The 24,804-nt window shown below is 41.1% G+C and overlaps 1 protein-coding gene across 1 annotated transcript in view; it reads right to left on the reverse strand.

Annotated features, from left to right (window-relative positions):
- IPCEF1 (interaction protein for cytohesin exchange factors 1) overlaps positions 1-24,804 on the reverse strand; it is a gene marked incomplete in the record, with an annotated part of 1,177,958 nt that overhangs the window by 115,401 nt on the left and 1,037,753 nt on the right. The window contains 1 exon segment of the mRNA XM_044063366.1: positions 5,607-5,677. Within this exon segment, the coding sequence (XP_043919301.1) occupies positions 5,607-5,677 (71 nt within the window).

A 24,804-nucleotide genomic window follows, 5' to 3' on the forward strand; every position in this document is an offset into this window, starting at 1 on the left:
AGCAACGTCAGCATCAGTTCAGCTTTCCCCTCTCCCCTCAAGCTCCTGTGTCTGCTTCTTCATCTACCAATCCCTCTAAGCGTAGAGACCCTGAGCCTCAAGTACCCCCACAGGGCATCCCTTGCTCTTCTGAGACCTCCCCAGATCCCCCCGCTGAGGAGGTGCCCAGGAAGAGACTGTGCAAGAGGAGGCACTTAGACTCCCCACAGGAGTCCTTGACATCTGACACGGGCTTAGATGAGTCAGAAGGGTCCCCTCGATCCCACTCAGAGGATATCTCCTTTGCAGAGATACTAGAGATCCTTAGTCAGAGGGGCAATTGGCAGTCCAAGACCCCTTCTGAGGATGAGTCCATGCTCTTGAAGGCTTTTGGGTCTCAACCTTCCACTTTTTAGGTGCCTCCGCCTTACGACGAGCTCATGGAACTGATCTCTCGTAAGGCATGGGAGTCACCGAAGGCCATGGAACCTGTCCCTCGTAGACCCAATAAATTCATATCTGCCCCAGTGGACAAGCCATTTTTGACAAAAGGAGTGCCTGTTGATGCCATGGTGGTAGCTGCAGCCACCAAAAAGGAAGTATCTGAGCCATCCTCTTCTACCCATCCCCCTAACAGAGATTCTAGGGTTATGGATAGATATGGGAAGCGCATGTTTAGTTCAGTGACTTTTTCTCTGTGATCACTGAACTACTTAACCCATTTTACAAGACTACAGAGAGACCTCCTGAAAGAGCTAGGAGATGCTCTCCAGGGTACGGTAGCAGCAGGAATATCCGACAAAGTCAACGCCCAGCTCGCTACCCTAAACTCAGTAGTAAACTCGTCCATGCGTCTCATATCCTATGCAGCTGATGGTTCGAGTAGAGCCGCTAGTTTGGGCATTGCTCTTTGAAGACAAGCCTGGATGCGTCTCTGTTCCTTTGCGGAACCCTTTAAGTCTTCCTTTATTAATACCCCATTCGATGGCTCATCACTGTTTGGGCCCAAAGTAAAGGAAACTTTAACCAGGTGTGAGCAGGAAGGCAAGACCTTATCTGCCGTTGGGGTCTGTTTTTCGACCCCTACTCGGCCCTACCCAAAGGGCCCTAGGGGGGGAAAAATGTGGTTCCGAAAAACTCAGGCAGCCTTTCAGGACACTCATGGAGAAACCCCCTCTAGAGGCAGAGGAGGCGGTTATAATGAAAGACGCCACCCCCATGGCAGAGGGGGTCCACAGCAACAGGGTGACAGGTCAGTCCTACCAGCGCCCCTGAAAGTGGGCCTGACTGTTCATCTCTACAAGCAGTCGGGGGTCGCTTGTCTTTGTACCCAGAAGCCTGGCTAAACATAACATCGGATACTTGGGCACAAAGCATCATTTCCAGAGGATATTTCATACCGTTCTTTTCCCCTCCCATTCCTATAAAGAGAATTCCAGATGTCCCACCCAATCTCAGGGAACAAGCAATCATAGAGGTCTGCAGATTGCTAGAAATAAGAGTCATCCAAGCAGTCCCAGCAGACCAAGTCAGACCAAAGAAAACAGGGGACTGGAGACCTATCTTGGACCTCAACAGACTCAACCACTTCATAAAGAAAGAGAAGTTCCGAATGGTCACGCTTCAGTCCATTCTTCCCTTCTTAGGGAAAGGCGATTGGATGTGCTCCATAGAGCTCAAGGATGCATACTATCACATAAAGATGAACAGATGCTCCAGAGATAATCTGCACTTCCGGCTGGGAGACAATCATTACCAGTTTCGAGCCCTGCCCTTTGTTCTCACTACAGCCCCCAGAGTGTTCACCAAATGCATGGCAGTGGTCACGGAGATGTCTAAGATTCCAGGTGTTTCCATACCTAGACGATTGGCTCCTCACCACTACCACCAGGCATCAATTGACTCAGGCAACACAATACACTCGGACACTCTGCCATCAATTAGGCATTACAATCAACTTCGAAAAGTCTGCCTTATCGCCATCGCAGCATACCATTTTTATAGGAGCAGAGTTAGATACCTCAACTACCACTCTACGTCTCCCTATCGAAAGAGTCTCTCTTCTCTGCCAAAACGTCAGCTCACTGGCGTCAAAGAACAAAGTTACAGCAGCGGTGGTATTGAAAGTACTAGGTTTGATGGCGGCAGCAATCCTGGCTATACCACTCTCAAGGATGCATATGCAAATTCTTCAATGGCTCCTCTTCGCTCAGTGATCTTACCAGAAACCACCGATGCACCACATGATTCTTATCATGGATTCTTGCAGGAGAGACCTTTGGCTGTGGCTGACGTCTCCATGTCACAATCGGAAGACCCTTTGCCCCCCCCCCCCAGTAGCCACTGTGACCACGGACGCTTCCATGATAGGGTGGGGGGGCATTTTCAGGGAAAGACTGCCCAAGGCACATTGACAGATCAAGAATCACATCTGCACATCAATGTTCTAGAGTTGAGAGCGGTACTTCTGGCACTGCAGTACTTTCAGGACTCTCTCTCTCTCTAGGGACTATTGCAATTCAGACCAACAACATGTTAGTAGTCTGGTACTTGAACAAGCAGGGTGGAACCAAGTCTTACCCCCTTTGTCGAGAAGCCCTCAGAGTCTGGCAATGGACTGCGTCATCCCAGCGTTTTCTGTTAGCAACGCACATCCTGGGGAAATCCAACGTAACAGCAGACAAGCTAAGCAGGGCACTATTACTCCCTCATGAGTGGTCTCTCAAACAACAGGTTGCGGAGTTGATTTTCCGTAAATGGGGCCAGCCTTGCTGCGACCTTTTTGCCAGCCACATCAATCCAAAATGCAGAAGCTACTTTGCCCTAATACCACCACCCAGTCATCCCCCGAGAGACGCACTTTTACACGATTGGCCCCAGGGTCTCCTTTATGCCTTTCCACCCTTCCCATTAATACCCAGATTTTTACAGAACACAAAATCGCTGCAAAGGACTGTTATACTCATAGCCCCCCTACTGGCGTTGACAGATTTGGTTTCTGTTTCTCCACCATCATCTGTTGGAAGATCCATCGATCCTGGACCCAGTTCCGGACCTTCTGACTCACCCGTCAGGGTATCTTCATCCTTCTCTGCAGTCCCTGAAACTGACTGCTTGGCTAATCCACTTCCCTAATTGCCAGGCTTCATTCAATTTCAGAAGATACAAGACAGATTATCTTGTCTTCTCACAAGCCATCTACCAGGAAATTATATGGCAGTAAATGGTAAAGGTTCTCAATTTGGGCCAACACGTAGAACATTGACCCTTTCCGGGCTCCGCTATCTTTGATTTTAGAATTTTTAACAAATATTTTTAAGGAAGGGGCAGCAGCTGCTACAGTTCGAGTTCAGTTAGCTGCTATCTCAAATTTTCAACTTGGTCTTGGTGGCTCAAATATTATGACTCATAAATTATCTAAAACCTTCCTTAAAGGTGTTTTTCATATGAGACTTTCGATCAAAATTCCCTTTTCTCCCTGGAATTTAAACCTTATGCTGTCTCAAATTATTCTTCCCCCTTTTGAACCAGCATCTTCTTGTGATTTAAAATTTTTATCTTGGAAAACAATATTTCTTGTGGCCATTACATCTGCCCGCAGAGTGTCAGAACTTCAAGCATGATCTATCAGACCACCCTACATGATCTTCCATGCTAAAGAGAGTATCTCTCAGAACAAACCCCTCATTTTTACCTAAAGTCTGTTCTGAGTCAAATATCAATCAGGTCATTGAACTGCCAGTCTTTTTCCCCAACCACTCTAGCAAATTGGAATATATGCTGCACAAACTTGATGTTCACAGACAGCTCAGATTTTATCTTGACAGAACTAAAGATATTAGGAAATCAGACCAACTTTTTGTATCCTTCTCAGAAGCAAGAAAAGGCAATCCAGTGGCTAAAACAACTTTATCTAAATGGTTATCTGATTGTATATACTTTGTTTATGAGAATGCGAGCACGCCTTTAACGCACAAACCAAAAGCTCATTCTACCAGAGCTCTCTCTACCTCTTCTGCTTTTCAAGCTAAATTGCCCCTTGACAATATTTGCGCTGCAGCCACTTGGCCTAAGCCTCATACCTTTATCACACATTACAAAGTATATAGGGCTTCAAGGGACAGGTCTTCTTTGGTTCTACGGTACTGAAGAACATACTCCCATGAGCCACCCAAGGTTGAGGGTGCTAGGGATGCTACCCATCAGTGAGAATAAACGGCGAGGTTTAACAACTTCAGATAAAGAAGTTATGTACTTACCATAACGTTCTATGTGAGTTGTTTATCTCGCCTTTATTCTCACGTCCCTCCCTCCTTCCCCCTCCTGGCTGACTGTTGACTTAGAGGCTAGTACCATCCTGGTTATTCAATATTTCTTCTTTCCCTTTGGGAAGAGTTCTTCGTAGATATATATATAGAAGGGTATGTATATGTTGTATATATGTATATACTGTTATTCGCAGCAAACAAGATCAGAGGTAATTCCAGCAGTGCATTGTGGGATAAGGGGCTTGGTCTCGAGCTACTGGCAAACCTTGAGCTTTGCTATCGGCCCTGTCAGAGCCAAGGATCGGCTCCGAACCCATCAGTGAGAATAAAGGTGAGATAAACTCACATGGAACATTACGGTAAGTACATAACTTCTATTTTTTTTTTTTTTTTAACACAGTAACACAGCTTGTATGAACTGTCAAAAATCATGACTAGATATTTAACAATTCTGAACAATGGGACTGCACAGAAGCACTAGAAGAGATGGGCAAAGTGGGGGGTGGGTGGAAAGGGGCATCAACCTTCAGCTTTCTCATTCTAGAATGGATGATGGAGTTTCTACATGCAATCCAATACTTCTCTGCATACCTCTCAACTGTCCAGATTTTCACAGAATTTACAGATTTCTGACTCATACTTTTGGTCTGTTCCTCATAACATTTCTGGTTTTCTAGATTTTTGTGGCAAATCAGTCAGGACTGAATTCACTAAGTAATGAAAGGCATTTGAGTTTCAGACTACTCACCCTTCAAAAAATGTATGATTACACAAGATTTTTTTACTCTAGCAACTTTCTAAATTTAACAGCAATATTTAAAATGTTTTCCTATTTTTGGGGATTTCTCTCTCCATCATGTTTAGCTTTTTCCAGATTATTTTACTAAGAGATTAAGAGGTATGCTTTCTCTGGTAATAGGGTAGTAATGTAAACACACAGCAAATAGCCACTGAATTCAGCATATGGGGGGGGGGGGGCATGCTAATTGATGTTATATGCCTTGATTCATGGGATGTCAAAAAACTTTGCCCAAATAGGGCATAACAAAAACGCTCCCAGCATACTAAGGCAGTGTATGTGATGCTGGTGAGTTACTCCATTCTGCCTTTTCTGTGCTTTCCAACCTACTGATGGCCACTTCTATCCAAGCCCCATGGACAGTACTGGGGACACTTCAAGTAGTTGTACAGCTGGAGCAATACTGAGCAGCTGATATTCAGCTGGAATTGGCACACAACAAAAGTACTTTAGATTAAATTATTCTTGAAGGCAATTTACAGAGAAGAGTTCTTTGTTGCACACTGCATGCTGTAACATGCTACGAAGGCTACAGATATTATAATTACTACAAGACATACCATATCAGCAGTTGGCACTCTTCCATCTGTCACTGTTTCTGAATCTTCATGTTCACTTTCACTCCAGCCATCTGCATAAATAAAATTAAACAAAGCATCCACTTTAATGATTACTCATCTCACAGATGCAGTTTTCTTTCTGTTTAAAGTTATCTGGTATTTCTAGTCAACATCATGCTGGACTACACCACATTAAACGTTTTTCAGCTAACCAGTGCATAAGACTGTGGCTACAACTCCTTGCCCACCTTTAATATACAATGCACTCTGTGCAGTGAGAAGACATGATATATAGTACAATCATGGTCCATGCTGGTGGCCGAGATACCAAATCCTAGGGAAAAAAAATGACTTTCTCCCTCTCCCATTTTTTCTCTCTCCCTCTTTTCTTACCCTTTTAAATTTCCCTCACATTTTTATTGCAGCCTGTTTCAACTACCTTTTCTAGTTTACAGACAAAAAACAAACAGCAGATGGTGTAGGAAAACGGACCCTCTACACAAGTTAGCAGCAATATCCAAAAAAGAAGATACCAGACCACAGCTGAATCGACCATAAATTTATTTCACATAAAAAAAAAAACAAACTAGTTAACGCTTTCACGGCCACAGAGCTGCTTCATCAGACATTGCAAACATTCAACTACCCTTATTTTAAACTGCTGTCTGTGTCTTAGATGTTTAGTTTTCTCCACTATGGGTTGAACTTCTTGTCTCCTATAGCCCCTCATGACAAAGTTCTTTTCCAAGTTATCCATCTCCCTTTCCCTTCTCTGGTCATCCACTGTCAACCTCGAGACTCTCAAAGTTTGCCCTTTCATAACATTATTAAAGACATGGGATGGATGCATACTGCTCCTATGAACAAAGGTATTCCCTATGGCATTCCTTCCTAAAGATCTCAGTCTGAAAGTCTCCATTATCAGTCCTTACTATCCTCACATCCATAAAGTCAATAGAACTCAAGGATTTATTAGCTGTAAATTCTAGGAATGTTGTACTATTATTCATACTAACTAGAAAGGACTGAAGTGCCTCAGGCCCCCCCCCCCCATAAAAGGAAGAGGTCATCAACAAATCTTCGATAGAATACTATATTAACCTCTCTCAGAATAGTATCCTTTTTCCCACTTGGCCGTAACTAGGTTGGCGTAGCTATTGGCACACGAAGTGCCCATAGCTACGCCATCCAATTGTCTACATATCCTTTCTTCAAATATAAAAATGTTGCTCTCCAATATTGTCTCTACCAGGAAACAAAGTCTATGGTTTTCAATTCATAGGTTGCATCCTCCATTAAATACTGCTTTAAATATTCTACACCCAAGTCATTAGGGATCACTGTGAACAAGGACTTCACATCCACACTGACCAATAAACATTGATTGGTGGGTGGTGTTCTGTTAATATACTCAAACAAATCCCTTAAGAAATGTTGAGTGTCTTGAATAGATAAGAATGTGAGCTACCATAGGCAGGGGTTTAAATAATAAAATATCTATCCAGCTCATCTTATCCAATAGACCACTTAGAAGGTGAACAATTTGTTTTTGTATTAGTTAATGTGCTTTTAACTATTACATGTATACATGTGTAGATTTTTACACATACATAGTTTTTTTTTTATATATGTATACTTTTATATTTATTGTTGTTCTGTTAAAATGCATATGCTTTTAAATAAAAAGTGTTATTTTTAAAATGTACTAGTGACAGATATATAGTATATTGCTTTAAGCACAATCATGCACTTAACTGGAAATGTTTATGCATTGGTTAATGTCAGTTTAAAATAAGGGTAGTTGAATGGTTGCAATGTCATCCTTGCTTCTTTAATTATACAATGCGGACTAGTTAGTGTTGTAAAACGTGCACACTGACTGGACAAATAAATTAGCATGCTCATTGTAAATCGAGCAAAACCACAGAAAGAAGTTCTGTTACTTCACCTTCTCCATGATACTAGAGGAGAATTTAAAATAAAACTTTTTTTGTAAGTAAACTGCTTTGTGGAGCACAATATATTAAAGCAAAAACACAAATTCAGTGCTGGGAGTGTCCCTATAACAGCTCCTTGGCATATCACACTATGTCTTGCGTCCTAAATCAGACATGTGTCAGGATTATTTAGTGATTTCAATTGTGTGGAAACATGAATTACTCAATGATATTGAGAAAAATTACTTTTATGAAGAAAAGACCAAAACGCTGAAATTCTACATGCAGCAGAGACACAAAAAACAGCTGGGACTCCAATGCACTGTGCAGCCATAGAACATACCAGAAGTAAGCAGAACACTAAAGTCCAATGACTTTTACAAATAACTTTTTTCCATTAAATAATGACATTGCATAATAGCAATAATCCACGCGAGTATGGGATATACAAAATGTACACACGGCTGGCTTTAATTACTCAGGCTTTGCCCAATGATAAAAAAAAAAATCCAACCATGGGTACACATCTTGTGTTACCTACACCCAAGTTGTGGATTATTGCTAAAATCCATCATATTCAGGTTTTTTGGTGATTTAATGAAATTTCAAGCTATGTCCTCTTGATTTTTTTGTTTCATATTTCAGTGTAATATTTTATTTGCATTGTAGGTAGATTCTCTTGAATGCCATGGTGCTCTCTTCTCCACTCTACAACTCATTATCCTTGTACACCATTAAGAATGCCATATTTTGTAAGTTTACAAACTGTATCATGTCTGTGTAGCTTTCCTTCCTGGGCTGAAAATAGGTTTTATGATCTGTCTGACTTTCATGGTAAACAAATAGCAAATAAAATAATTACAATGTTAAATTCTTTGCTCCTTTCATTCATAAAAGCAAGCCATTACAGCCTTATAAATTCAGACACAGTGTCAAGAGGAAGGAAAACAAAAAAGATGCTACTCAAACCAGTGCTGGGAGTGACAGAGCGAGAGACAGTGAGAGAGAGACTGACTTGCAGTAAAACATTTTCCTACAAACTACTAAAGCTACATTTTTCTTTATTGAGATACCACAAAACAATACCTTTGCATGCTTTATTTTCTTTGCTCTCCAAGACCATAATTCCTGCTCCTGCACCCACCCTCAGAGGCAATTCTTACACAGTATTTGTGTTTCCTCCTCCAACTCGATTACTTCATCTTGGTTTTTCTGCTACTTGTTCTCTAAAGTGTTCAACTGCATCTTCTCCACTGCATTTATTACTGCTGTTTTAATCCATTTAAATTTTAAGTGTTATTTAAGCTCAGCGGATCCAGTTTTGGTGTCCTGCAGACTGCAACAACAGGAAGGAGAAAGAGTGCCTCCATTTTGATTTTTTCACAATTTACTGCTCTCTGCACTTTTTTTTTTGTTTTTAATTTATCTGCATTTATTTAAACTGCATTTGCCTTAATATATATAGCTTGTACTACATTTAGTTTTTTTTGCTACTGTTTTAGCTGCTTTTCTGGAAAAAAAAAAAAGTTCCCTCCTTTCCTGTAACTAGTCTAGTCCAGATACAGATATCCTGTATCCAGGACTGTTTTGTAAGTTTCTGAGTCCCCCAGACCTTTCTGTGTTGGAGGGAACCCTTCTAGCTCATCAGTGAGAGTGCTAAGCACTAGACAGCCTATCTACCACAAGAGGAGTGGTTTCTGGCCCAGAAATTGTAGTTTACTGACTGTTTGCAGTTTTTCTATCCCTTTCAACTTTCTGGTTTAAAAGCCCGTGTTTGCATGGGTTTGTGCTTGTTTAAGCTCTGTGGATCCAGTTTTGGCATCCTGCAGACTACAAGAGCAACAGGAAGGAGAAAGAGATACCCAAGTGCCTCTAGTTTGATTTTTTTCACAATTTACTGTTCTCTGCACTTTTTTTGTCATTTTTAATTTATCTGCATTTAAACTGTATTTGCCTTAATATTGCTACACACTCGAATGCCAGCTTGTACTGCATTTAAAATGTATTTGCTACTGTTTTAACTTTTTTTTTTTTGCAGAAAAGCAAAGGTATAGGCTCGTTTCCCACCTTTCCTGTAACTAGTCTAGTCCAGATACAGATTTGCTGTATCCAAGACTGTTTTGTAAGTTTCTGAGCCCCCCCAGACCTGTGTGTGTTGGTGGGAAGCCTTCTAGCTTATCATTGGGAGTGGTAAGCACTATGTAGCCTATCTACCACAAGAGTAGTAGTTTATGGTCCAGAAATTGTAGTTTATTAGCCATTTCTGTAGTTTTTCCATCCCTTTCAACTTTGTGGTTTAAAAGCACATGTTTGCGCACCATGCAGCGGCGCTCAGCTGAGGTAAATCATTACCAGTGCCAGAAAGTCTGCTGTTCAATTTTTCCCTTAGAACGTGCTTGTTCTTTTGCTTCTTGCACTTTAATTAGCTTAACTGGCTAGCACTTTAACAGGCTTTTCTAGCTTTTATCGTAGCACACTTAGGTGCTATCAGCACTAGCTGTTCCTACACAGTAACAGCACCAGTACTTATTAGTTATGACCACCCCCTCCTGGTATGACTGTAGGGCAATTTCCTGTGCTTTCTCCTGCTAACCTGGTGCACTTGAGCATTCTGAGAGAGTGTGGCAACTGTCTAATTTACCCTCTCCTCTTACCTCCCAACACTCGCACATGTGAGAGATGGACTTGTATAACCAAACTGGAGGCAGTGCACGCTCCAACCAAGGCCAGACTAGGTATTCAAGAGGAGAAGGTCAACACCTGCAACTCACTACATAGAACACAGCCCCTCCAAAGCACCAACCATCACAACCCACACACAGAAACACAAACCATACCACCCACCTTCACGGAGGGTCTCGATAAAAATTTACCCAGAGACTCCCGACACAGAAACGCACTCTACCACCACAACAACCTCAGAACACACAGCTCACCACCACAGTATTCCCCTCAACCTAAGCCCTTAAGGCAAAACACATTGCCCAATGTACTAATCATAGGAGACTCAATTGTGAAGCACACTGATGTCCCACTCACTAGGTTGAACAAGGAGAAGGTGACAGTCAGTTGTCTATCAGATGCCAGGATCCTCCACATAACACATGCACTCAGGTCACTCCACAAGTACAAATATGACTCAGTCATTGTCCATCTGGGTGTGAATGATTTGAGACGCACCTCCCTGGACTACATGAAAACAGAAGTGATGGAAAACTCAGATTATGTGGCCCAGGCAGGTATGACCCTAGCCCTGAGCAGTATTCTATAGTCACCCAGAATGATACCACAGTACGAGCAGAAAATTATTGACTTCAACAATTGGCTAAGTTTCTGGTGTCATTCTAAGGGGATCCAGTATCTGTCTGCTTGGTACGATGACATGATAGACAGACCTCAATGTTTTGCTAGAGATGGCCTGCATCTGTCACCCCTGGGATTCCGAGTACTGGCTAAGGCTCTTGCCACCCCTACAGTACCTTTTTAGGCAGTGTTCCAAACACAAAGATTCCACCATAACAGCTACAAACAAATGCAATCTGAGGGTCATGCTGCTCAATGCTAGAAGTCTAAATCTCAAGATGCACTCACTTGAAACTCTCCTCAAACTGGAGAATGTAGACATCTGTGCTGTAACAGAGACCTGGTTTAAAGAGGCAGAAAGCACCCCTGTGCTCCCAGGCTACAATTCATTCCATACCTTTCGGTCCCAGAATATGGCTGGAAGCTCCAAAGGCAGTGGTGTCTCCATAATCTTAAAGGATATGCACACCTCTAGACTGGTAGCCTAGCATAATGCATCCAAGATACCTCAGGTACAACTAACACCGGGTAAGACAGCGATACAAGTCATAGCCTGCTATAGAACCCCAAACATGTCCCTAGACTCTCACTCCAAGTTCCTAAGTACCCTGGAATTTATCAAGGTCCAACCCAATACTCTCATACTGGGTGACTTCAACTACCCTTCCATCAACTGGAAAAACTATTAAAGTATCAATGTAAAGGCCCAATGTTTTCTGGAATTTATCAATCCCAATACCCTGGGCCAGCTCATTCTGACCCCACTAGAGGAAGCAACATCCTCGACCTGTTTATCACCAACATGGGAGACAGGTTGCTTCACACCTATAGTCAATTCCTCCCTGGTTAAATCTGATCACCATGGAAATCTCCATCTCACCTACATGCCCCACTAAGTTGACCACCCTGAAAAGCTTCTCTAAGGCCGACTTTGGTCTCCTAAAAACAGAGGTGGCTAACTTCTCAGCACCCATGCCAATGGAAAATAGCAGCATGACTGCTGAATCACACAAAATGCCCTGTACGACCATATACACAAATGCATGGACCTTGCCATACCAAACAGAACTAAGACGCTTTCCTCCAAAATAAGGAAGCCACTCTGGTGGTCCCCAGCCATCAATAAACTCTACAACAGAAGGAAGAAACCGTTGTAAAAAAAATGAAGTCATAAGACTGGAAAACCTCCCTTATCAGTCAAAAAAAGTTGAGCGCCCTTATCAAATCCTCTATAGCCAGCTATGAAGGCAGAATAGACACCAAAAACAACCACAAAGCCTTCTATAGCTATATCAAAGGCGTCCAAAGCAATACCCAGATTTTCTCTGAGTTATTGGACAATGGCACCTCCTATACTGAGCCAACATACTGGCAGACAGATTTAGTGCCAACTTTACCCCCCCAAGGGTCCCATCACAATACCAGAAGAAAGCATGGTATCCCCCATTTCTGCAGCACAAGTAAAAGCTGCATTGTCCAAAGCCAATAATACAGCATTCATGGGCCAGATAATACCCCTGGCTGTATCCTACGAGCTACAAAATGAACTGGAACCACATCTGTGTGCCCTGTTCAATCACAGCCTTACCTCAGACTATGTCCCTAATGAATGGTGCACTGCTACAGTCATCCCGCTCCATAAAGGGGAAGGAACTACAGACCCTGGGAACTATCGCCCCATTAGCCTGAGGATTTGGGTATGCAAAGCTATCGAGCGCATCATCATGGACCTGCTTAACAAAGATATAGGCAATCTCCAAACTCTTGACCCCACACAGTTTGGCTTTGTCAAGGGGATATCCTGCCTGCTGAACCTGGTTTGACTTCTATGAGGCAGTCACCAAGGCTGTGGATGAGGGTAGGGCAGTGCATACAGCCTACCTTGACCTGGCCAAGGCCTTTGATACCATACCTCACTTGGGTAACATTGATAAACTCAAACTAGGCATCACTCCTTACATCACTAGGTGGTTTGCAAATCGGCTCAGAGAGAGGACCTACAGAATGAAAGTTGTGGATTCCAAGTCAGACTGTCAACCAGTCATGAGTGGAGTCCCACAGGGCTCAGTCCTGGGCCCTCTCCTGTTTGGCATCTACTTCTCAGATGTCCAGGCCAACACATAAGGACTCTGGCTAAGTTCACCGATGACTGCAAGCTAGGAGTCATTATCCACTCCCCAAGTGATGCAGACATCCTATAAAAGGGCCTCTCTGAGACCAGTGACTGGTGTCAGAACCATGGCCTGAAGCTTAATGCCAAAAAATGTGTTATCCCCTTTGGAAAAAACTCAGTTCCCATGGATTACCACATTGATGGGAGCCCACTGAACACTGAAGGGGCCATAAGAAATCTGGGCATCCAGTTCAACAGCCACCTCACCTTCGACCACCACACTGCCACTGTGGCACATCTTATAACCAAAGGTTTCGCATCCAGGAAGAAAGAGGTCATTAACCCTCTCTACTCATCCCTCAGACCAATCAATCATCGAATATAATGCCCCGTTTGGCATGTACCTGACCAAACACCAACAACAGCTGGAAAGGCCGCAAAAGTACCTCACAAAAATGATCCCAGGCCTTAAACACATGTCCTACATGGACAGACTCAAGAAACTTTAGCTGTTCTCAGTCTCTTATCGTCTACTTAGAGGTGATCTCTGCTTGACTTACAAAGCCATGTTCGACCCAGCCCTACTTGAAATGCTACATTGAAATGCTAAACCTAAAGAAATCCCAATCCCCCTGTGCCACACGTTCCAGAGATCACAACCTCATTACCACAATTAACAGAACATGGAGGCACCGGTGTACATTCCAATGACTGGCCATACTCTGGAATAAGCATCCCATTCATGTCAAGCAGAGCACCTCGCTGGCCCACTTCAAGAAAAATCTTGACGAGTGAATGGTTAACAGAAAGATCACTCCAGTTGCCCTACTGGATAGGGACACTGTGAACTAACATAGAGTGGCATGGTGCCTGGGCAATTTCTTTGGGCTAGGCTTGTAAGGGCTCCAGGGCCATTAGCCTAGTACACACCTATGAACATCCATGCTGGATCAACTTAAGTAACAATCATTCTATGAGCACACCTAGGCTTGTTTTCTCCTCCAGTGAGGTAAGAGGCAGAGTTAGTCAATTACCACTTTCTTAAAATCACCAGGGTAACTGCTTATCGGCTTTCAGGGGGCTTGGCCAGAGTGCATCAAAATCTACTTTGAGGCATTTGCAGTCTTTATTCTGGTCAAAGTGCACACTTCCACTTCTGTTCGCCTTTACCTAGCTGTATGAATAATGTTGTGGTGAATTTAAGTAAATCCCACCATCCACAATATATCCTTACAAACAAAAACAATTTTAACAGCAGATAAGGACTAACTGGGTCCAGATAATCTGACCATATTCCTGCCTACTGGATTAACTGGAGATCCTACTTAATCAATAGCATGTCTCCCTTTTTTTATCCAGCCCTCATATGCATTGCCTCAAGTTTGTCCTATGCATTCCTAGATTCTAGTTTAATATGGTTAGCTTCTCTGAACTTTAATATTCTATTCCACCTTTAATTAAGTTCACTTCTATGCTAACAAAAACAAAATAAACAGAGGGTACAAATAAACAACAAATATAAAATTTCATTTTTTTAGCATTTTCTTTGGATGTAAAGGTTATTTTGAACATATTATTTGAAAACTGTAAAGTAATTTTAGGGAGTTAGGCATTAATAGAGATTTAGGACAGCTGCAGTGGTGCAGCGGTTAGCTTTGTTGCTTCACAGCAAGAGGCTCTCTGGTTTGATCTTCGGCTGGGGTGTCTTCTGTGTGGAGTCTGCATGTCCTCCCTGCAGTCATGTGGGTTTCCTCTCACATCCCCAAAGACATGCTGCAAGTGGATTGGACACACTAAAATTGGCCCTAGGCGTGAGTGCATGTGTGTGTGTGTACCTTCTGTGGAAGGTTGGGCGCCAGGCTGGCAACTCAACACCGTAAAACTCCACTGCCAATCATGAGTGGACAAGGTGATCCACTGTGGCGACCCCTAACAGGGAAAAGCCGAGAGAGAGGGGCTTTAATAGAGATTTAGGGGAAACAAGCCAAAAATTGTTTATAGAACAGGCATTACTTTAATTTTTTTGTTAAGAGCAAAAAGGTGGTCTTGAAAAAGCTGAAAAAAGGCACTTTCCCTTGTGAACACTGTGGTCAATGTAGATACATTACCAATACTTCATTTCTTATGGTAGTGAAAAATGGGAACATTTTTGAGGTTAAAGGTCATTACATTTGTCAGTCAAATGGGATATATTTAGCAACGTGCATCTTTCACATCATTTTATATAGGCAAAACTGTAAGAAGCTTGGCAGAACGTTTACATGAACACAATTATGCTATTAAAGAAAGACAATGAATGCACTTGCAAAACACAGTAAAAAATGTAATGAAAGAAAAATTTTTTTAGTCTTAGAAGTTAGATTAGACAAAGAAGAGAGTCCAACATCCATCTAGAATCACATGACCCGTTCTGACAATTTCATTTGGGGCTATTTTTATCCAGTCTTAAATTATGCTGTTTCCTTAAAAAGTGCATTGGCATAAAGTTTTAAATAATTTTAATAATTCACGACTGGCAGTTTTAAGCCATGTGATCAAGCGAAGGGTTTTAAAAAGGAGATCTGTTTTATTTAAATGATTTCTGATGAAGTTTGAGTTAACAGAATGAAAGTGCTTAATAAGGTGGTTTTGATTTAAGGTGCTTGTCTGCTTTATTTTATATGTTCTGAGATTCTCAGTCTGTTTTCACCCTACTACCTTTTCAAAGTTGTTCCAACTATCCACTATCAATTCAGTGAGATACATCAATTCTTCTTCCTTCAGCCATTCACTCTATAAATTAAAACAATGACTTTTGTCCCATTTGCCTGCTATCAGCTTGGCTGTGATCATCATATTAGCAACAATGCAGCATTTGGATTTTCTTGCTTAGTCTAGTCTCAATTACTACTCTAGCTAGTTCTGGGCATCAGGTACTCCAAAAATGTTGGGCTCCTGAGCATGATTAAAAACCTCAGCTGCAGAGTATGCTGACTTACTCCACCTGCAGTCAATATTTTAGTGAACTAAGCTACCATCCCCCTCCAGCCAGGATGCATGAAGTTGGTGATATCTGCTCACTCATCTCTACCAAACTCCTCCAACAATTGAGTTGTTAAATGAACTCTGGCCATCTGGGTTGTAGCCAGGGTTTTTCTCCTTCAGTGCCATGAATTTTGTTTTAAATCCTGGTTTTGGACTCTAGCCAAACACAAACATAAGCTGTGCTCCAACACACTGATTTCCTTCCTGTCATAACTGGACAAGAGGAGACCTGACAGTAGAGACCCTGCATTCTGCAAATCAGATGAGGAAGTTATGGTAGCTCTCTGGGATTTTTGACTGCTAGTTCCATAACCCACCATCAGGCACTATGAACAATGTAATGTCCATTACAAGACCAGGATGTGTGTTTCCATTTTCCTGCCATTATGAGCAGAAAAGCAAGCACTCTGTAGCTAGGGTTGTAAAAATATATCCCAATGACTTTGGATGCATTTTTGGGCTTTACCTCAGAGGCTGCTACTGCAGTGGGACATAGCCAAATCCCTTTGCTCTTGATGAATGAGCCGGCAGCAGTTGCTCAAAACTATCTCCTCCTCAGGTTGTGCAAGGGCCATTAGTTTAGCGTGGGTTACTCGAGCTGCAGTTAGGATTTTAACTACATTAAGAAGATGGCTGTACATTGATCAACAGATTAATTTCAACTCTCTTAGTGCGACAAAAGAAACCGAAAAATAAGAGCTAGTAATTCTGCCAGCTTGAGTATCACTCAGTTACTGGCTAGTAATTACATCATCTGGATGCCAGCAAAGAAGAAATTTTAAGACTCAAAGAAAATCAACTAGAAAGGTGAAGAGAAAAGACTAACTGGAAAGAATCCTGCAGCTGTTCAGCAAAAAGCAGTTCAAGCTTCAGCTTTGGTACAAGAGGTGGCTTCTAGTAATTTAGAAGAAAAAATAAATCAAATGTACTCTGAGGTGAATAAAATAAATGTAACATTGAAATATAGCAACTCAAATTACAAAAGGCTGGGGAAAATAGAAAATACTTTAACTAGCTATTCAGATGAGCCAATACACGTTTAAAAATCAGAGAATGACAAGAAAAGGCTGGCTGAATACGAGTCTCGTCAAATAGAGCGGTTTAAAAAAAATGATACAACTAGAAGACAGAACGGAGAGAAAACCTGAGATTTTCTACTGAACCAGGGATACTAGAAGAAACAGACTGTATTAATGTTATGAAACAAATAAGCAACAGGACTGGTATTCCATGGCAGTATTTATTAACTGAAAGTGTACAGAGTGTATGCTCCAAACATGGCCATGAAAAAGCAGCCAAGACCAATATTAATAAAGATGCAATCATACAAGCAGAAAGAGATTATCCTTACAAAACTATGCAGAAGGGAAAAGTATTAAAAATTGGAGACAGCAGAGTGTCTGCGGAAAATGCATATCTGTCCCAGTAAACAGGAATGTCAACAAACCGGTGTGAGATCAAAACTGCTGTATCAAGCTGTCTTAGGAATATTTTTTTCCTGGAGGAACAAAGACATCTTTTGATGCAGAACAAGCTAAGAAAGAAATACAAAAGTGTATCCAACAAAATGTGAGCCCTCAAACAGAAAGGGAATCTGCTTTTCATTCTTCTGACAAAAAGCTCAGAGACTTTCCTAGTAAAACCTTTTCCAATGTTCCAAAGGAAAATGCTTGTGAGACCAAAAAAAAAAAGCAGAGGAGTGGACTAAAAGAATCAGGAGTATCTTGGAACAGAGACAGAGTCTGGTGTTGGAGTTGGAGATGAAGAGGAAGAAACCAGTAATGCTGAAATTAGTGAATAAATGTGTGATAAAACATCAATCACACTTGTGAAATATGGGTTTGCAAGAAAAAGTGGCTGAGAAAGAACTGACTTTTTCTTGACATTGTTAATCTTGTGGTTGGACTGTAAAGCATGTATCCCACTATGTAAATACTACTAAAAGGAAAAACGTAACCAAGTAAAACACTTTGTTCTTAATATTTGTATAAAACATAGGATATAAACTGCATGTTCTATAGTAAAGACATTTTATGTAGTATGTGGCTGGGATTTTATGAGTAGGGCAATGGAACCATTTGCATTACCTGATACAATAAGGATAATAAGGAAAATATATGAGGGATCAGAGGTACAAATTAAAGTGGGAGAGTTCCTCCATTATAAATTACGTTTGAACAGATTTACCAGGCAGGAGTGTCCTCTTCTCCCTGTGTTATTTACTTTATATTTAGAGGCATTGGCAAGGAAATAAGTAACTTAGAAATTCAAGGATATAAATGGTATGATAATCAAGAAAAGTTGACTATTTGCAGATGATATTTTGTACCAAATACATCCTGAAAAGGTAATCTGAGTGTTGTGGAACATTTTGAGACAGTCTCAAGCCTAAACAAAGGCTATAGTTGTAAATCATGCACCCACACATGAAATGGTTCAACAATGCCCATATTTATAGGGACACAATATGATGAAGTATTTAGGAGTACGGATTAAAAAGGCTTCTATTATGTCAGTTAAAGATATGTTGGAATAGATTAAACAAAATATGATACAAAAACTGAGAAATTAGAAGCTCTTGTTTACGAGTATGAATAGTAAGATACAAGAAGTGAAATTGTTTTTAGTCCCTTTAGTGTTATATACAGATCAGGCATGTTTTTATCAACTAGAGGAGAAGCTGCGGACAGTAATTAATAAAGAATTGAATTAATTTATCTGGGAGGGAAAGAGTTGAGTAGGATTGGTTGATCCTTCAACTAGAACTAGGCTGTTTAGGATTAACAGATTTGAAGGGATATTTTAAAGCTACACAATTAAGGAACAGAAGGTTACAATTCAAAATGGAAAGGGATGATGATGAAGTGGACAGAGATTCAAGAAATATGGAGTGTGTGTGTGTGACTTGAATGCAAATCCTTTAAGAGACCAGCCATACAGAATATTATATTCATAAAGTAGCACAAAGAATTCTAAGAATTACACTAACATTGGAGAAAGGAGATTTTGCCAATAGAGATGACTGCAAGTAGGGATACAGAGAATAGACAAGAGGAGACTGGAATTTACTGGAGAAAACTGACATAGGAACTGAGGAATTGGGACAAATAACTAGAGAGGGAAAGGTAATAAAATGGGATGAGGCCAAGAAGACATTTTGACTGCAGGCTAGAAACTACCTTCCCTAACAGGTATTAATATCAAAGTACATGTAAAATGAAAGAGATAGGGAAATCCTAAGTGAAAGACCTCATCTGGTAGAATTTTCAGTTGAATCTAGAACAGTAGCTGCTGTTAAAAAGGGATAATTAGTAGGGGATATAAGATCTTGCACTATAATTACACAAATCAATAAGAGGAGGTTAAGAAAGACTGGGAAGAGAGATTAGATAAGCGATTTACAAGGGAACAATGGAAGGACATATGTATGGCTCCCATGTATGCAACAAAGTCCAGAAGGTTTAGGATTTTGATTGCATGTGTTTTCTTTATTTTGAAGAAAAATTTCCTCAGTTAGATGAAAAATGTTGGAGGTGTGATGGGGAAGAAAGAAGTAACTGATAACATATATTTTGGGGAGCATAATGAGTTGGGTGAGCAAATTGGTGTAACTAAGGAAATTATTCTTTTCAGTTGGGACAAAGGATCTGAGTTGCCTAGACATAGTAAGGCTTTGCCAAGTTTAATTCTGACGGCTGCCAAACAAACAAAACAAAACAAAAAAAAGCTTGATATAGCAACCCGAATCACAGATTTGCCTCAAGACATCCTCTAACCATAGAAAGAAACTCACTACCCTTTTGCCTGGTGAACAACCATTTTCCACTATGAAAGCTGCCAGCCCAGCTAGCTATAATTTTATAAATAATTCTATGTCATTGTAAATATTAATATGTTCCATAGGCTTGTTAGGCAAATGTAAGAAAATTGTGTTATGTGCTGAGTTTAAAAAATGTAACCACAGTGCACCCTGCTGGAAAACAGCAGAAATGTGTATAAATTATATGCCAATGCGAATGTATGTTTTCATGATAGAAATTTGGACATACAGAGTTAAAACTTGCAAACTCTAAGAAAATAAGCCGATAAGTAAATAGTTTTACGACTGTGTGTTATCTCAGCTAGAAGACAGAATGTCTGCAGCTGGAAATTCTTTCTATTGCCTCAAGACAGAGATAATTACTAGGTTTCACATGTAAAGTGTTTTTGCATTGCTCTGTGACTTCCTAGCAGCTGTACATCTGTGAGATAAGTATTTATGTCAGAGGCGTGTTAAATTCTGTTGGTATCTGTTTAGCCTGGGAACTAGATGCAAGTGTCAAACAGTGATGTCATCTAGCTAACCCAGCAGTAATGTGCATTATTTATTTATTTATTTCCAGTTTGATTACCAGGGAAGTCCACTGGGTCAGAGTGACCGTTTTCAGTGGAGGCCCGGGGAGAAAAGCTCCAAGATACATAATACAGATAAGATACAGAAATACACGGATGTCAGTCTTACATAATATGGAAACAGTTACAAGTAAGTACCTTGAAAATATGCATAATAAGCAGAAAAGCATCGAGTGTGGACTTATTGTTTATACAATTTATTTAGTGTGCACACTCAGATATTAGGTGAGAAGATGTTTTACATACATACTTTTAAGTAAAATGAGGATACATGCACAATTTCAGAAAATAAATTAGTAATGGAAAGCTATATACAATATTTACAATGTTGAACCATGAGAAATAAGCAGCTAATAGAGAAAGGAGAGCAAAGAAAATGCTTGTGGGAGCATAACTGAAGGAGAGTTATCTATTATTAATTTAAAAACCATCTCAGAGAGAGTGCATTTTGTATTTTGTTATGAATCTGACAACTCACCAGTACTTGCCTTGCTCTTAGTAAGAATTAGATCTTAGTATTTCTCTAAGAGATAGATAGGAATATAGCAAGATTAGTGTAGATATTTTCTATATTTATGTGATACTGTCCTACTATGTTATTGTAAAGTATTTCCTGTGAATTCTGAACTCTCTGTTGTCACTGTGCTGAGTTAATGAGTACTGTCTTGTGCTTTTATTTATTTATTAAATATATTTAAACCTTTTAACTATGATTGTTTTGTGTAGAGATAATTTAAGCTCTTAGAGTATGTGCATGTATTTGGTGATAATGTACAAGCCATTCCAATAGCCTTCACGTCTCAGTCACACTTACTATTTGGACAACAGTAACATTACACAGCAGAATTGGACACTCTTTGGTAAGGGCCTTTATAGTAGTTGAAAGTAGTGGTTGGTGGCAGTCGGTACAACCTTGTAGTCAGGCCAGAAGGGGACATAGCTAGTTAACCTGTGCCAGCCTTCCCCAGGAGTGTCTGTGTATTTGTATATAAATCAAATCTCAAAGTATGTGTCAGCTACTTGGGCAAGGACATGAAGCACTGGTTGGACAGAGAGGGTAATGGAGGTTTTGGCTTGACCACTCAGCTGAGATCTGAACCCTATAGCTGTGCCAGTGGGGAGTCTTATTGGGGATCTGGAGAGAAAGGGAGAACCCAGACCCAGACTGTGATCTCAGTGTGCTCTTAAGGGAAATTGTACTTTACTGTGTGTACATGTTATCCTCCCAATGTGCGTGTCCTTTACTGGTGTTAATGGTGAAGATTGAGGCTCCTTGATTACTGGGCCAGTGCATGGGCGTCACATCCACAAATATGTATATGTTCCCAATTTTAATCCTTTTCCCTTCTGCTATAATTTTGTAAGCAGCTTCTATCTGCTGGTATGACTCCCTTTTTAATAATGAAGGTCTTCACTTCTTTCTCATGGCCAGATATGAAGTATATACACAATGTGTCCTTTCAGTAAACATTATCCATTATGCAACTGGACTCTTATTCGACAGCAGTATCTGTACTTTCATAAAATTAATGCAATCTTTAAATTTTCTCTGGTGACACACAAAATCTCAGGTTTTCTCTGTATACTCTATTCTAACAACTACATTTGAAAGAGTTCTTGAAAAGCTTCATATTCAACCAGACTTTCCTTCATTTCATAGGTTCACAGGTTTATACTAGGCTATCTGCCCTAAGGCATTTATAAGCCTAGCCCAAAGTTTTGTGGCTTAAGCCACCCCTTATATGAAAAAATACTGTGCCCATTAGTTTGTTGCGCCTCTTTCCAGCAGTGACACAGAGATGATTCCCGGGGTAAACCTACAATCTCCCATCCACAGGTCAAGATTTCTCTTGAACAGAGCCAGCGAGGTGCTCTGCCTCACATGGACCGGGATTTTATTCCACAGCATAGGGAGTCTCTGAGTGATAAATCTATCCCTCCAGCATGTCCCATTTAAATCCGTGCTAAGGTTTAAGTCGCTTTCTCTAGTGGTTTTGGTGGATTTGGATTTTTTGAGGTGGAGCATGTCCATTAATTCCGGGTTGGACATGGCCTTGTATGTCAGGCACATGTCACCTCTGAGCAGACGGTATGTGACTGAATAGAGCTGGAGTTTCTTCAATCTGGCAGCATATGACAGATTTTGGAGTCCCTTTATCCTTTTGGTGAGGAACTTTTGGGGTCTCTCCAATTGCTGCAGATGTCGGGTGAGATACATCCCGAATGGGGCATTGTACTCGATCATTGGTCTGATAAGTGAAGAGTGCAGGGGAACAATGACCTCACTAGATCTGGATGTGAATCCCTTCATGATCAGGTGGGCAATGTAGAAGATCTTTCTAACCACTTTAGCAACGTGAGTGTCAAAAGAAAGGCCACTGTCAACCTGGGTCCCCAGGTCCCTGATAACCTCTTCTGTGCTTAGTGGATTGCCACCTATATGGTAGCTTGGGGTTACCTTGTTTTTCCCGAAGGGTACGACTATACATTTTTTGGCGTTCAACTTCAGGCCATGGCTCTGGCACCAGCTATCTGTTTCCGTGAGTCCCTTCTGAAGGATATCCGTGTCCAATGCACTTTCCACTATGGCCCAGTTTGCAGTCGTCTGCAAACTTTGTCAGCCAAAGTCCTCCCATGTTGGCCTGTACTTCTGAGAAGTAGATGCCGAACAATAGGGGGCCAAGGACCGAGCCCTGTGGGACACCACTTGTGACAGGCTTGGAGTCTGACATAGCGCCAGCAACTCTAACCCTGTGGGTTCTGTCCTTAAGCCAGTTTGCAACCCATCTTGTGACATATGGGTTTACATTTAAGCTGGTAAGTTTTTCTACAATACCAGAGTGGGGTATTGTGTCGAATGCCTTTGCAAGGTCAAGGTAGGCTGTATGGACTGCCTTTCCCTCATCAATGGCCTTGGTGACTGTTTCGAAGAAGTTGACCAAGTTCAAAAGGCATGATCTGCCCTTGAAGCCAAACTGGGTCGGGTCCAATGTCTGCAAGTCCCCTATATCTTTGTTTATGAGCTCCATTATGATCCTCTCCATAGCTTTGCAGACTAGACTTGTTAAGCTTATGGGGCGGTAATTACCAGGGTCCGTAGAGGCACCGCCTTTGTGGAGTGGGACCACAGTTGCCGTACGCCACTCCTTGGGCACGTATCCTGTGGTAAGGCTGAGATTAAACAGCTGCCTTACGTGCGGGTTTAATTCCTCATTTAGCTTGTGTAGCACACAGCCGGGGACACCATCCGGTCCCATTGATGCTGTGTTTTTAGCTTTAGAGAGAGCAGCTTTCACCTGCGCATTTGAGATGTCTGGGAGGCTACACTCCGCTGGGATAGTTCTCTCTCCTTTAGGGGGGGAGAGGGGGGTGAAGTTTGCACTGAACCTGTCTGCCAGTATGTTGGCAATGTCTGTGGGTTCAGTGATTTTTGTATCATTTTGGACTAATTCTGAGCATATCTGGGAGATTCCACCCAGGTTCCTAACATAGCTGAAAAAGGCCTTATGATTGTCCTTTGAATCCATGGCAATTTTTCTCTCAAAATTGGCCTTAGTTGATTTTATGAGTGCTCGTATTTCTTTACTAATAATGATCAACGTCTGATTTCTGCAGTTTTATCTGCCCTTCTGAAAGGCTGCTTTATGCTTCTTTCATCCTTTCCAGTCTTTTGTCATACAACTTTATATAACCCTTCAGAGTCTCACTTCTGAATACATCTGGTTTATTTTTTCATCTAAATTACTGAAAGCCATCTCCTGTACCAATGCTGAAGCAACTGTGAACTGTTTATTGCTGAACTTTGTAACGCTGACCCCCCCTCAAGTTTTTTTCTTCATGCTGCTTGTTTATTTTCCCATGCTTTCTCTAGATTACTTGTGTGACATCCAGGTAGAATAGTGACTAGCCAGTAACTGAATTATATCCAAATTGTTTGCTTTTACTGGCTTTTATACACCTCTTTTCCTTTTCATACTGTGAAAGCACCAACATAATATTCAGACTGAATCCATCTTCAAACTCCATACTTGGACAACTGATCCGATACATACTGTCAGTATCTGGCTAGATGGATATGTAGTCTTTCTTAACATTACCTAGTCTACAAAGGTGGTGCATTCTCTGAGTGGAAAAAAAAGTCATCTGTTTCAGACACGAGGCTTTATAAGGAGCCTGGAGGAGCACCAAATCTTTTGAAAGCACTACAGGTAGAGAGTTCAGGCAGTAAGATCCTCCATGGCACTATCCACTCAAATATGATACAGTTTTCCTAGACAGACACATGGTATTTCACTGACAGAACTCTCCCAATAGCTGCTTAATTCTGAAGATACATTGCACATCTTTGTGAGGATTATCTATAACTATCTGAATATAATCACTTAAAGAACTCCACTCAAATGTGAAGCTTTCCTTTCCAAAAATTATC

The sequence above is a fragment of the Protopterus annectens genome, chromosome 1.part0 (genome assembly GCF_019279795.1).
Source record: "Protopterus annectens isolate FY-2018-M chromosome 1.part0, PAN1.0, whole genome shotgun sequence".
NCBI lineage: Eukaryota > Metazoa > Chordata > Ceratodontiformes > Protopteridae > Protopterus > Protopterus annectens.